The sequence below is a fragment of the Triturus cristatus genome, chromosome 1_2, assembly GCF_964204655.1.
Source record: "Triturus cristatus chromosome 1_2, aTriCri1.1, whole genome shotgun sequence".
NCBI classification, from domain to species: domain Eukaryota; kingdom Metazoa; phylum Chordata; class Amphibia; order Caudata; family Salamandridae; genus Triturus; species Triturus cristatus.
Genome location: NC_140580.1, coordinates 779,856,363 through 779,869,896, shown reverse-complemented (window position 1 = coordinate 779,869,896; position 13,534 = coordinate 779,856,363). Strand labels below are relative to the sequence as shown.

Below are 13,534 nucleotides of genomic sequence, written 5' to 3'. Positions count from 1 at the left end.
CTGCGCCTGAAACTGCTTTCCAGGCAAACTCCTGGGAATATTTTTGAATTCCAAAAAATTTGAAAAGTTATGTCACACAGAGGTGAATATCCCTGCCCATAAATGTCTGGCTTAATTGGTGAATCGGGCACCTAGAGTTTAGATCTATCTTTTTAGGAAGTCGAGGCTATGACATTTAAGAAGAAAATTGCTACACACAAGATAGTCATAAAACCGAATAGAAAAACATTGTGGCCTCTGTTGCCCAATCTGAGATTATATTATTTTAAAGAATCTCTCATCCAAAGATGCTCATTAATAAAACTCAGTACCTTGTAAGGACAGTCCTCTCCATTTTGAGATGTGTCTAAGCCAGTTTTAAGCCATTATTACGTTTTTAGTATTCCTTCTAAATCTGGCAACTGACAAATGAATCTCTTTACAGTATTTAAAAGGGATATGAAATTGAGTGATACTAAAGAGATCAACGCATGAATGTAGAACAGGCATTTTAATGATCATCATATAACCAAAGGTACACAAAAATGAAATAGTGCAACACTTAAGAACTGTGATCCTACTGTTATAGATCAAGAGCACAGTAGTAGACCAGATCTTAGATGATTCAGGGTGTAATTGTTACCGTAGTTATACTACAGTCCATATTTTAAGCAAAGAAATAACAATACTGCATATTCAGGCAAATCAATTAATTGATCTTGAAAAGGCTTCAGCAACCTCCACGCAGTCCCGCTCCAGGAGGTAGTTGAGGTTGTGGACCCAATTTTGCTTGCTACATGGTTCCGGAGACAGTTCTCCCACTCAGTCAGTCTTTGTGTAAGTCAGAGAAAAAACATGAGAAGTCCAAGCAGCACTCAGACTATTTCTGCCACTCTCATTCTTGAGCGAAGGTGTCAGGGCGTCAGCATGCTGCTTGGGGATGTCCTTAATGGACATCCTTTTTATGACTCCTGTCTGTTTGGTGAAAAGATGTCCTTGCCCCTATCCCCCCCTCCAAAAATGTTGACCCTTTCAAAGATATGAGAGGGTACTGAAGTACCAACAATGTTAGTTTCCACTACCGGCACAATAGGACTTCCAGCCCTTTCGTGATTGGGGCCGTGGGCCCAACAGACAACAACCTGGCTATCAGGGGAAGCATACATCCCATTCTTTGCCTTGTCTGGCCACAAACTTAAAACACCATTAATTTACCATTAGCAGCACACCACCATCTGGTAGGAGGCAGGATCAGCCACTTTCTGCAGGGATAGCAACACATTTCCTTTGACAAATTGTCCTGAAGATTGTCCAATGGGGGTACACCCTGCCATCCCTTTTTGATCCACCACACCAGCCACATATATCAAACCACTTCTCTGAGGACCATATGTCTGTTTTATGCCAGGAAGTAAAGGCTATTTGGCCAAAAAGCCATTGAGCGGGTGCCAGCCTCTGACTTAGTAACTGCGTGCTATTTCTACTATGTCCTTATGCCAAAGAAAGATGAGGCCTCTGTCCTATGATGGACTTTCATCTTCTCAGCCCCTTCCTGTGCAAGGACAAATTCAAAATGCTCACCCTGACCCAGGTTCTCTCTGCCCTGAATCTCAGAGACAGGATGGTATGCTGGACCTGGAGGACACTTATTTTCACATCCCTATCCTGCAGGTTCATAGGTGCTACCTGTGATTCATGAGTACTTTGCCTTGCATGCTTTTGGGCCTCACATGTACCCCTCTGGTGTTCACAAAGGTAATGAGGGTGGTCGCTGCCCCTATTCGGAGCTCTGGATACCAGTGCTCCCCCTATCTCAAAGAGAGGCTGTTGAAGGTAGGCTCACATCAGTTACAGACCACCTCCAGATAATGGCAAACCTCCTGACATCATTGTGGGGTTTTCATTCAACCTGTCAGAGTCACACCTGACTGCGTTCATCAAAGCCATACTGGATATGATGCACATTCTAGCCTTTCTTCTGGACCAATGAGTCCAGGACATTCAGGCTATGATCCCAAAGTTCACTCTGTCTTCGGAGGCAGCTTTGAGGCTTCTTGGTAAACTAGTATCCTGCTCTCTGACCATGCAAGCTTTACCGTGGAATCTGAAGTATTATTTGGCCTAGAACCAAGGGAACTTGTCAGATTTCATTGAAGTGTTTCAGGAGGCAGGAAAAGATCTGCCATGGTGGCTGCACAACTTTAGTTTGGCAGACCCCTCTGGCTACACCACACAGAGTTTGTGTGGTGATGGTTAGGTCGCTACTGGGTAGGGGAGGTCATCTGGGAGAGGTGGAGATCACAGGTCCCTGAACTTTGGGGGAGACCCATCTATACTGTTTTCTGGAGATGCAGGTAATTTGCTTGCATTAAATGCCTACCTTCTGTACATTAATTGGATATCGGTGCAGGTATTCACAGATCCAGTCTGGCGCTTTGGGAAATCCTCATGGTGAGGAATCTGCAGTTAGAGTATCCACCAGAAAGGGGATTGCCAAGGATAAGTAACTTATGGCCTAGCTCTAACCAAATTAGGCCACTCGACCATGCTCTGTAAATAGGAGGCACCAAGAACTGAGCTGTAGCCACCGACACTAACCTGAAAATGTTCAATATTTCACATGACATGACCAAAGATTGATACAAAATTCGTAATTAGAGATAAGAAATGCTTAATGTATACTTGAAAAATAAGTAGAAGTGAACAACAAAGCAATAACTCTATAATACTGTAATAATGTATCCAGGACATTGAAAAGGCATGTCTACAAGCTCATTTGTAATTCAGAGGAACACTCCAAATACAAGGTTTCCAATGGAATTTTCTGCTCTGATCTTTTTATACCTGTCTATAGTAGTTTAGTAGGTTCTCATTTGTGGCCAAAATGCTGCTAACCGGCTCCATTTTCTTTGTCAAGGAAATCAGCTGAAATTGAATAATATGGTCAACAGTAACTGACATTTAATACTATGAGATGAACCAGAATAACTGTAGACAAATTAATCTGTCATTTATTTTCGAAAAACACTACTGTATTTAACACTTGCTCTTTTTACTGCTTTTTACCTTTTTCACTATTGATCATAGTCTTAAGAGGCAAAGACTTTTGTATGGTTTATTTACATGGTTGAGAAAACATTTTATATTGCAGTTTCAATCTATCTAATACACATATTTCACTCAATCAAGTCACGGCCTACTAATGGTGTTCCCTGTGTACAGATCTCAAGATCTAGTAAAATAATACTTTCCAGCAAATAAATATTATGTTTCTTCGATATATATTCCACTCTCCAAAGCGCTGATATCCCCGCCTCTTGTGACTGCGAGCCTGCGTCGGAGTAGCGAACCCCTAATATTCCACACCACTTCAATCCACTTATCCTGAAACGTTCGCAAAAAAGAAAGACGGGTCACAGCTCAATTGCTTGCAGCATGTTTGTTTTTTATTTTCAAAACGGCAGCAAAATCAGCCCAACGCGTTTCGGAGCCTGTAGCTCCTGTAGAGGCAGTACTCTAGAATATTCCTCAATATACATTGACTTACTTTTTAAGACCCTTTGTACAGTCTCTTCCCTCTTACATAAGAGACAGGTGATTTTTAAGGCTGATTGTCGATATAGAGTGGGAAGAAAACTGTTTACTCCTCTGTCTTGACTTGAACAGCCTGCATACTTGCATACCCCATGATTTGGGAATTAGTCCATTTACACACTTTAAGAGAGCTTGGTCATTACCTAATATTTTTCATACTGAGATGCTCTTAGATATGGTGTATGCATGCTTAACAAACATTTTTTTTCATTTTTGACCAATAGATCTATAGGCAAACCCAGGGATGGCGATAGGGAATTTTTTTCATTTTTGACCAAAAGATCTATAGGCAAACCCAGGGGATGACGATAGGGACCTGCTTCTCCCCCATCTACGCAGGTCTCTACCTACGCTTGTAGGAGGAGCAGGTCATCAGTAACATCAGACAATTTGATCACCATTTCGCCCTCTGGGTTCGCTATATAGACAACATTTTCTGTATGTGGAAGGGAAGCAGAGACGAAGCTCATGGATTTATTGACCTACTGAATGATAATTGATTAAATCTCAGCTTCACGAGACATATACATCAAACAGAAGATGAATTCCTGGACGTACGATTGAAGGTATGCAACAACAAATTGGAAGTAGCCTCTTTCGTAAAAAGACAGCAGGCAATAGTCTGCTGCATGCAGGGAGTTGTCCATCCTAAGAACTTAATTGAAAGTATACTGTATGGCCAACTATTTAGAGCGAAATGCAACTGCAGTTCGGAAGTAACATTCCTGGAAGAGAGGAATGTTATGAAGCTGAGATTTTAAGAAAGAGGGTACTCTTTCAAAGTCATAGAACAGGCATGTATGAAAGTCAAAAACATGCAAAGAGAAGGAATACTTGTCTCAAAAGCAAGAGAAGCATTAAATATTCAACTTTTGAGATTTATAAACTCGTTTAGTAATTAGGCATGGGAGGTGAAGTGTAGTTTGTTAAAAATGTTGCAAGTACTCAAGACAGATAAGATCTTGGCCCCACAGATAGGAGATAACCCACAGATGTCATTCAGAGATGTGCTTCTTTGAAGGATACTCTAAGTAACAGTCTGGTACAATCAAGGGAGGGCCCTAACAACATACAAGGCGGTGCATGTAAAGCCTGCAAATTTAGTCCAAACTATCAAAAGAGGATCAGCCTTCTATAATCACAAAGCATCTTACCTGTAATTCAGACATGTACGCTTATGCATTGTGCTGCCGGTATGAGATGTATTACATAGGCAGAACGATTCATAAAGCGAAAATTATTTTGGGGCACATGAGAGCGATCACCAATGAAGATAAGCAATATCCCATAGCAAGACATTTTAAACAAAGACATGATTAAAACATGGGTCTTCTAAAATTGTGTTTGCTGGATAAATTCCTATCTGAAAAAGCAATAGAAAACAGGGGTTAAGAAGACTAAAGTCTATATTGATTATCAGATATAGAATCTTGAACCCGGTGTTAAAACATAGTACCTGTTTTTGCAGTGAAATGTTTCCGTCTTAGTACTGATGGTGCCTGTAAGTGGCAGTAACTTGTTTAAGGTAGTTTGAAGACTGTTAGTTAACAGTTAAGAATGCACTCTTCAATTTCTCTTATGTTTTCACTGAAGGGTACTCTCTAGGATTTGTTGGGAAAATGGTTAATGAGATCCCATACAATGAAGCGTGTGCCCCACCCCGGTGTAATTTACATGTATTTGCACACTTAAGTTACTACTGAATGTCCATACATTACTGCTGTAGAAAGGGTAGGATAGGAAGGGTCACCATTTATTTACCTTTGTTTTCAGAGGGGACTGGAGGAAGAAACAGCAAGTTAAGCCAATAATTTAAAGAAAGAAAAGCAAGGATTTCTAACAAAATTAGGCTTAAAGGTTGCAAGCTGACTAGGTTTAAAGTTAGCACAATTAGGCTTAACATCATCAAACAGATCATGGAATTGTGCAGAGGAAACTGGTAATCTTGCACACGTTACAGCTGTCACTATATCAAATCACTATGGGATTCCATCAACTCCTACATCAAAGATAGATTTATTTAAATCACAAATTGCTCTTTGCTTTTGTTACAATAGAAATAGGCATCCTAGCAGCTCCTGTCAAACTCACATTTTCATCAGCAGATCAGAAACCCTTTGAGCTAATACTAACCATGTCTACAAAATTAATTCTCTTGCAATGGAAATCTCTGAAGGAATCTCCTTTCACATTTGGCCGTCTTGGCTTATCCTTTTAAGGGGTGCTCAAAAACCTTTATGTTCTCTGCAAACTCTCATGTCACGCATTCCCGTTATGGCATAGCGTTTATTGAACACCTTCAAAAAGTTGACCCTACATGACTTCAAGTACTTTCAATTACATAATATTTTATCCCAGCTAGCATAATAGCAATCATTCCTATTTTACTGATATTCCAATCCACATCTATTGGATATGGGCGCTGCCCTTGTCTCTACACTGCACTGCTTCTTCACTGTCACCCCTGCCTACTGCTGCTCTTCACATTTCTCTGTAATTATACTGACTTTCAAGTATTAAGATACAAGGATTTTTCAAGCTGGATTGAACCTTCCAATATCACATCCAAGGTCACTCAATCGCTCATTGGTTTTACTAGTAGAATGAAATATCAAATGTTTGATATTGTATCCGTGATCTTCTGATTACTTAGTCTAAAGTGCTTGTATGGATGTAATTTTGGGGTCATTTTATGCTACACCTTTTTGTATACTTCCTTCATGTTTTGTTTCATTCGCCATCAACACTTAATAGAGCTCTTGGAAAAAAAAAGTACAAATCCAAATCTGTCATATTATACACTTTTATAAAAATAAGCACATTTTTGACTTATGTGAAGAAAAAGTTAGTGAATACTCCAACAATCCGACTTAAAGTCATAAAATGCACAAATAGTTATGCTTCTTGGAGAAGTATACAGTATGAAAATTTAAGAGTACTATTTTCATAATTTGGAAGAATCGCATTGAATTTATTGACTGCAAACATACCTTAATTTATGACCAAACTTGCAATGTGTACTTTTTAGAATTAAATTTTGTATCTTTCCCAGACTGCTTCCAGTCTATACATTCATTTATGGTTTTGTGTATGGCTTTGATATACTGATTAGATTACATCTATTACATATTTTATGACTTCCAAGAGCTAAGCAAAAATGCATGTCATGGTTTGAGACTTTTGACTATTCTTTAATGAATAAATGATTCATATATAAAATTTCCATTGTCCAATTCATAATCTGCAATCAATCTAGCTTCCAAAGTAAAATAATTTCTGAAATGTGTTTATATTTTCCCTGTTTGCCAGATAGATTTCACCAGATTATAGATCATATTCCTTAAAATTGCTAATTTGGCTACCCATGGTTGTTGAAATACTTTACAATTTATGATACATTTTTGACCGTAACACTTAAAGTGAGCACTGGCAGTGCTATGATAATACAGAGTATATGCCACAGTTTTGGCCTGAGTGGTGTCTTAAATAGCTGAAGAGTCGAAGCAGCACAATTTGTTTCACTTTACACCGTGGTAAATAGAACATGTCACAGGATCCTTAAAGGAGTGCAGCTTTTGACTGGAAATGTAGCAACATTCTTTAACATTTAAAGAAGTCAACTGACCCTAACATAGTAACATATACAAAGCATCATAACACAAAACATATCTGGTCGCATCATAACAACGCAGTCAAAGTATAACACAAAACAACTGCAGTACAACACAACAAAAATGGTGCACTAGTTGTGTGTGTTGTGCTTTTTTTCTCCTTTTTATGCATGTGCATGATGTATGCAATTTTATGATGATCTGATGAATCATTGTGATTGTTCCATTATTAACACAAGTAACCCGTTTAATTGCTGGTTTTATTATTTTTTCAGAATTTCTCATCGGTCTTTTGCCCAGTATTTTATTTAATGGTATAAGTTTAAACAGTTAGACTTGACCTTCCTCCTGAAAGATGCTTACTAAAGTCACTGTAGCAAAGTCGAGCCAGATTCATACAGTATTGTTAGTAATGTACTCAGGTGTAGGCTTAGATACACAGTTATTTTGAAGTTACTCATTTTTATTTTTAAGACTGCACCACAATCCAGTTCTGTAGCTTCTCAAACGTGCACCTAACCTAAAATTTGCAGATTTTCACATGGTGGAAAACCAGCGAGTTTTAAGTTAGGGTCGAGATTCATGCTAACATATTGAAACTGTTTCCAAAGCTGAGAAATTGCATGCTTCACATCACTGAAAAGATGACATTTTTTGTTGCACATTTACACCCTATTTGCGCACCAAAGCCAGCATTTTTGCATTTAAAATTACATCTCAAAATGGATATGAGAATACATAGGAAAAATTTGGGAAAAACCACAAAGTTAATACGACTTTGTGGTTGTCCACCACATTCTCAGTGACCACTCGTTTAGCACACCTGTACGCACCCATTTTCCACTTAACCCCCTCTACCCACCGTTCTGGAAAATCCACCTTTATTTTAGGTTTAGTTGTAAGTGGAATTTAGTCATACCATTTCACAGATACTTAATTTGCTGAACCAGGATTTTCAAATTCTGATTCTGTTACCAGCATTTTACAGTTGACCTGTCATTTAAGAACACAAAAATCTTTTAAATGAAAACAACACCAAGTAGGAATTATTCAGTGAGTCTAAGATCCAATCTCATGAGAATTAGTCATTTTATGTAAAGACTAGGTGCCAATAGATATTGTTTGTTATATTTTCAGCCCGGTATACATAAAAATACAGCTTTCTTCAAATGGGAAATTTACAAAGATTGAATTTTACATTTCCTACTATGCCTTCTCTGTGTAATCGTGCATATATGTTTCCATTCATTAACAAATCGAGAGTGGAAGTATGTAAATTGCATGCAGACAACTTCGGCAATTAGCTGTGGATACAATTGATGCTGCCAACCGAACACTGGAAAGATCAAATTTACCACTGACAAGTTGAAATTTATAATGACAATCATGCTATTTTTTTAAGCACACACAGCTAACAATACTCTGTCTTTTCTCATACAGGATGAAGTTATTGCAGTCTCAGAAAAGGTGATCGTCAAACTTGAAGATCTTGTAAAATGGGCCCATTCGGATTTCTCAAAATGGAAGCATGGTCTTAAGGCTCTACCTGTTAAATGTAAAGAGCTGAAGAATGGTCAGAAGCAAGTTTTTCTTAAACACAGGCAGTCTACACTTAACTGTGGACTGAACTTCAAAGATGTTCTCAAAGAAAAGATGGAACTTGGTAAATTTTATTATCTAATTACTTTCTGCCTTATGTTGCTTGCATTTTTTATTGTGACAACCACCATTGTAATGGCATTTTAATACATTCTCTACTTTGGTAACCTGTATCAAGGATCTGTGAAAGTCATCAATCAGACTGAAGGAACCGTTGTTTGATAGTCTTACCTATTGGTGGTTGATTTTGTGTGGCTAGTAGAGCATTTGTACAGTGTTTAGATTTTGAAATGCTTTGTGCGAGTTACTGTTAAAGAAAGGTGAGGTTGATCTAGGAAGAAGTTTGTGGTGTTTTATGTGTATTGATGGGTGTGCTGAAACATTTTCGAATTTCCTCCGCATTAGCGGATCAGCTGTCCATGCTCAGCCAGAGCATAGTGCTTTTCATACACTCATTATAAGCCAGGCTGTGTCTTATGATATGATGTTCCGATGCAATTTTAGGTTATTTATGTTTATGCCAATATTATATGCAAGATTTTAGGGCATATTTCAGTGTGTGTGACAGTGGTGTTGACTTGACAGGCAGGCTGGTGAGACAGAAACCAGGTCGCCTATATATACAGGCTTGAAGCACTAATGGAAACTGCATTTTTGCTGCATTGTGGTTACTTATCATTAAGGTCTCTCTCCTACACAAGACTGCATGTACAGGCCCCTGGAGAGGCTGAGCTAACTTAGGCCAGTCATCTTTGGAGACTCAAACTGTTTAAAACCCTTTCTGGCATTTAGGTGGTCTAAATGAAAACACACACTTTTTCAGGTGTCTTTTTGCCAAATCAGATTGCTGTTCCAAGAGTTGTTCTGGTTACTTATTGAACTAGTCAGAATAGGGTGCTCTGTTACTCTTTTTCTGATTGGCTGATGTCAGCCAGTCAAAGTCATTGTGGTTCTTCTGGGGCTCAAAGCCCACAATTCTTGTGTGGTCGGGTAACCTTGTAATGGTCCATATCCTACTTCAGAATACATCCTGATGCTCTCTCTGTTACAGGCCAGAGTAGGTGGCAGTGAATCCTATTAAAAAGGTAGATTCAGCTCAAAATTTGATTCATCAGACTGAACAAAATGTGCAGAGTCTAATGCCATGCCAGAATTGTAAAAAGCCAGTGTTGTAAGTTCAAGTTTCTGAAAATTGTGTGTAGAGTCAAAAGATGATCAACAGGATTGAACAACATAATGTAGTAAATACATAAATGACTTGCTTATGACAGCACCCTTTCCTGACAGCTTCTAATTTGGGGCACGATCCCACATCCACTCAACAGATATCTGTATTCTGTAGTTTAAAAATTTAGGCTGAACACAGCTAACTCCGTCTTTTAAGTTTTTTTTTTTGATTTATTCAGTTATAAAGGGCTTGTCAGAAATGTGTAACAGGATGACAACGATTGAGACTGAAGTTTGGCCACTGAACCCTCTGCAGGGTGTAGTATCCTCAGCACATTCGTGAAAAACCAAATCATAAGCGTGAATGATATTCATCAGTGACTTTGAATATTTTGAAAAAAGGGAATGGGCTGGCCGATGAGGAGTATCAATGGGTTTGAGGCTGAAGCTGCGTAGAATTTGGAGGAGGTGAAATGACTTGGGACGCACTGGTTTTTGACAATACAGAGAGCATTTCGCATCAGCATTTCACCAGACAGCTATAAACTCTGGCCACAGTATCAAATGCTTTGGCTAATAGGACCAAAGCTTTCAAAAGTTCACTAAACAGTTTGAGTGCGATGTTAATTGAGACTGACTGGTAGAATGATTCAGTTACTTTCCCTGGCTGAAAGAGGTCCTTAACACCCCAAGATTAACCACAATCTGTAACTACACTGAGGTCACGTTATCAAGCACCTCTATTGAGCAAGGAATGTTGAATATTGATCTAAAAATAAGATGGGTCTGTAGAATTGGAGTTAGGCACTTTTAGTAGCTGGATTATGTATGCATGCTTAATGGTGTCTGGTACTTTGCCTAGAGTAAATTAGTATCTAGAAAGAAACTCATCACATCCTACAAATCCTCTAGACCCCTCCGCTCGGACACGGAAAACTTCATTGCCACCCCCAGATTTAAGAAAGCCCGGTCAGGAGGAAGACGTTTCTCAGTCCATACTGCACAACTCTGGAACTCACTCCCCCGCGTCTTGCGACTCGAACCGCATTATCTCCGCTTTAGGAAACGGCTCAAAACTCACCTTTTCCCTCAGTGAACTTTGTTTTGTCCTTAACCTTGATCCCTCGTGTCCCCCTCCCCTTCCTCTTCCCTGTCCCTCTTCTTTCCCTTTTCCCACTGAATTCAGGAGATAGGATCGTCTAGCGCTGGGATACCTCCGGGTGACTACGCGCTCTACAAAAATAAAAATAAATAAATAAATAAATAGTATGGCATACAAGCTTGGAATTCATAAACTTTGGAGAGTCTTATTGAAAATGTTGAAATTATACTCCTAAACTAAAGATCAAGGGGCGACCATATCTTCGACAGCTCTATTTTGGTACTGCCATTTTTCCATAGCTAAATCTAGGCAGGATATTGTTGTTTCTTACCAAAGAAATGGCATCAATGGGATAAACAGTTTATGTTCGTAAACCACACAATTTGTGCTACTTTCAGTGCCGCTTGATCCTCAAAGTGCCACTCCTGTCTGTTCCTGCTATGTAACTTGCTTGCTTCATATAAGAAAAAGATACACCAAAAATCATTTGATCACAAGTGAATGGTGATTGGTTATAATGTTTTGCTGGCAGAAACACTTACCTAGGCAATGGGTTGATGCTTTCCATACAAATCCATGCTACTTAAAGTGCATTGTAAATGACTTCATGAAATCTTATGATTATTTTGGATCTCATTATGCATGGTGCATTGATCAGTTACTGTGTCAGTGCAAATAAAGCATCGTCTTGTTCCATGGCTCATCTAAGAACTGTAAACAGTGTGGTGTTAGCAACTCTAGGCACTGGAGTTAGTACCTGTACCTGCTTCAGTGGAGCACACCTGTACAAAGGTTACCACCATCGCTTCCTGCTTTTCAACCTTCTGCAATCGTTGGTCCAACTAATTCTCTTTATCAAAGTGTTATTTGTAGATTTTTGTTGTTTCTCTCAGCAAAGTCATGATTGGACTTTATTATGGTGTGTTGGGAACATTTTGTGAAAATGCTTGTAATCCAAACATACTAATTTACTCTTCCCATGTTTTTTTCTCTATTGTAATATTATACATGTCCAGCATGTGTCACGTGTCACCCATAGCTTTGTGTAGAAATGCTCTAGCAAAGCTGTCCGTCAAAGAAGAGTACAAAAGTTGTCAGTGTTGCACATGTTAGTATTTTAAGCTAGCCATCTTAAAAAACCACTATAATAAATCCCATTAGAACCTTAGCTTTATTGTATAACAATTGCACAGAGGGCAGGATTTAAAGTCAATTGGCAACTGAAAATGTATCTCTTTTTTCATAATTGCGTTGACTTTCATGTGCCATCCAATTCTAAATCGGGCCTTGTATGTGCACAACAGGCTTGTCTTTTTCTAGCTTCTTCATTAGGTATTATAAGAAAAGGTTGGGTTATTAATATTCAGGCATTTCTAAACTCCCACATGCTGCACGACTAGGCTAATATTTAACAGAAACAACAGAAGAAACACATTTCATTTACCATTTCATATTCATGTTTAAAGTATTCATAAAATTCAAAAAGGATGCAAGCATTTGCCGGAGTCCGGGAATCCATTTACTTAATTCACTTGTCAGCCCTCCTGTTCATTTATTTCTGCCTCTTAGAATTATTTTGCATTCGTTAAAGAGAAACTGATCGTGAACAGCAATCTGTCAAACCAGCGAACACAGGTGCACGGGGATGTTCGCCTCTTGCGAGCATATTTCGGCATTTTGAATTCCATTTTTTGCACATTTTTCATATAACACGGCTTCTTACAGAGTCCCTTTAAGAGTATTGAAAGCTGCAGTGCAAGCTTTATTGGCCTATAAATATGCCATTACAGTTGCACTGCATTTATATTCAGTGGATTGTTGTTTAAGCTGAGAAAATATTCCTCTACAGGTTGACGTTTTATTGAAACCCTTTGAGGCATACAACAGAATATATTCTAGGCTGAGGTTATTAAAGCACCAGTTTCATTTTTGAAGCATGCTCACGGTCAATTATGCTGCCTCAGTCCGCCCGTGCAAAGGCATTTGGCAGGGATTTCATCTCCAAATTCATCTCTCGGTAAAATGTTAATCTCACGTTCTCTCTTTATTCACGTGTGCATATGGAGCTAGGTTTACATATAGATGTAACAGTATAGATACATTTTGCATATATATTCTTGTGTATTTGTAATATGGAAGTGGAGAGTGGAATCGGCTATTTATTACGATTGTTGAGTGTAGGTCAGGAAGCCTTTCCTCTCACTGAGACTAGTAAATATCATATTACCAATCCAATCCAAAAAGCTTTATTCGACCGATATGTCATCAAAGCACAATACATACATGAAAATATTCCATGAGTCACATATATAAGCACAGTTAAAACCCTTTTTCTTTTCTAAAAACATATAGAAAACTGTCCTCCAACATAATAAAATACAGTTATTAAAATTTAAAATGATTGGAAATATTAATACTTATAAAACCTTTCATGTACTATACAATTCATTGTGTTACATAATACTGGGGCGCAAGAATTGCA

The 13,534-nt window shown here is 38.5% G+C and overlaps 1 protein-coding gene across 1 annotated transcript in view; it reads left to right on the top strand.

Annotated features, from left to right (window-relative positions):
* ARID5B (AT-rich interaction domain 5B) overlaps positions 1 to 13,534 on the top strand; it is a 503,692-nt gene that overhangs the window by 73,364 nt on the left and 416,794 nt on the right. Inside the window, exon 3 of the mRNA XM_085608788.1 lies at positions 8,625 to 8,847. Coding sequence (XP_085464914.1) covers positions 8,625 to 8,847 — 223 coding nt within the window. The remainder of the gene's footprint in view (positions 1 to 8,624; positions 8,848 to 13,534) is intronic.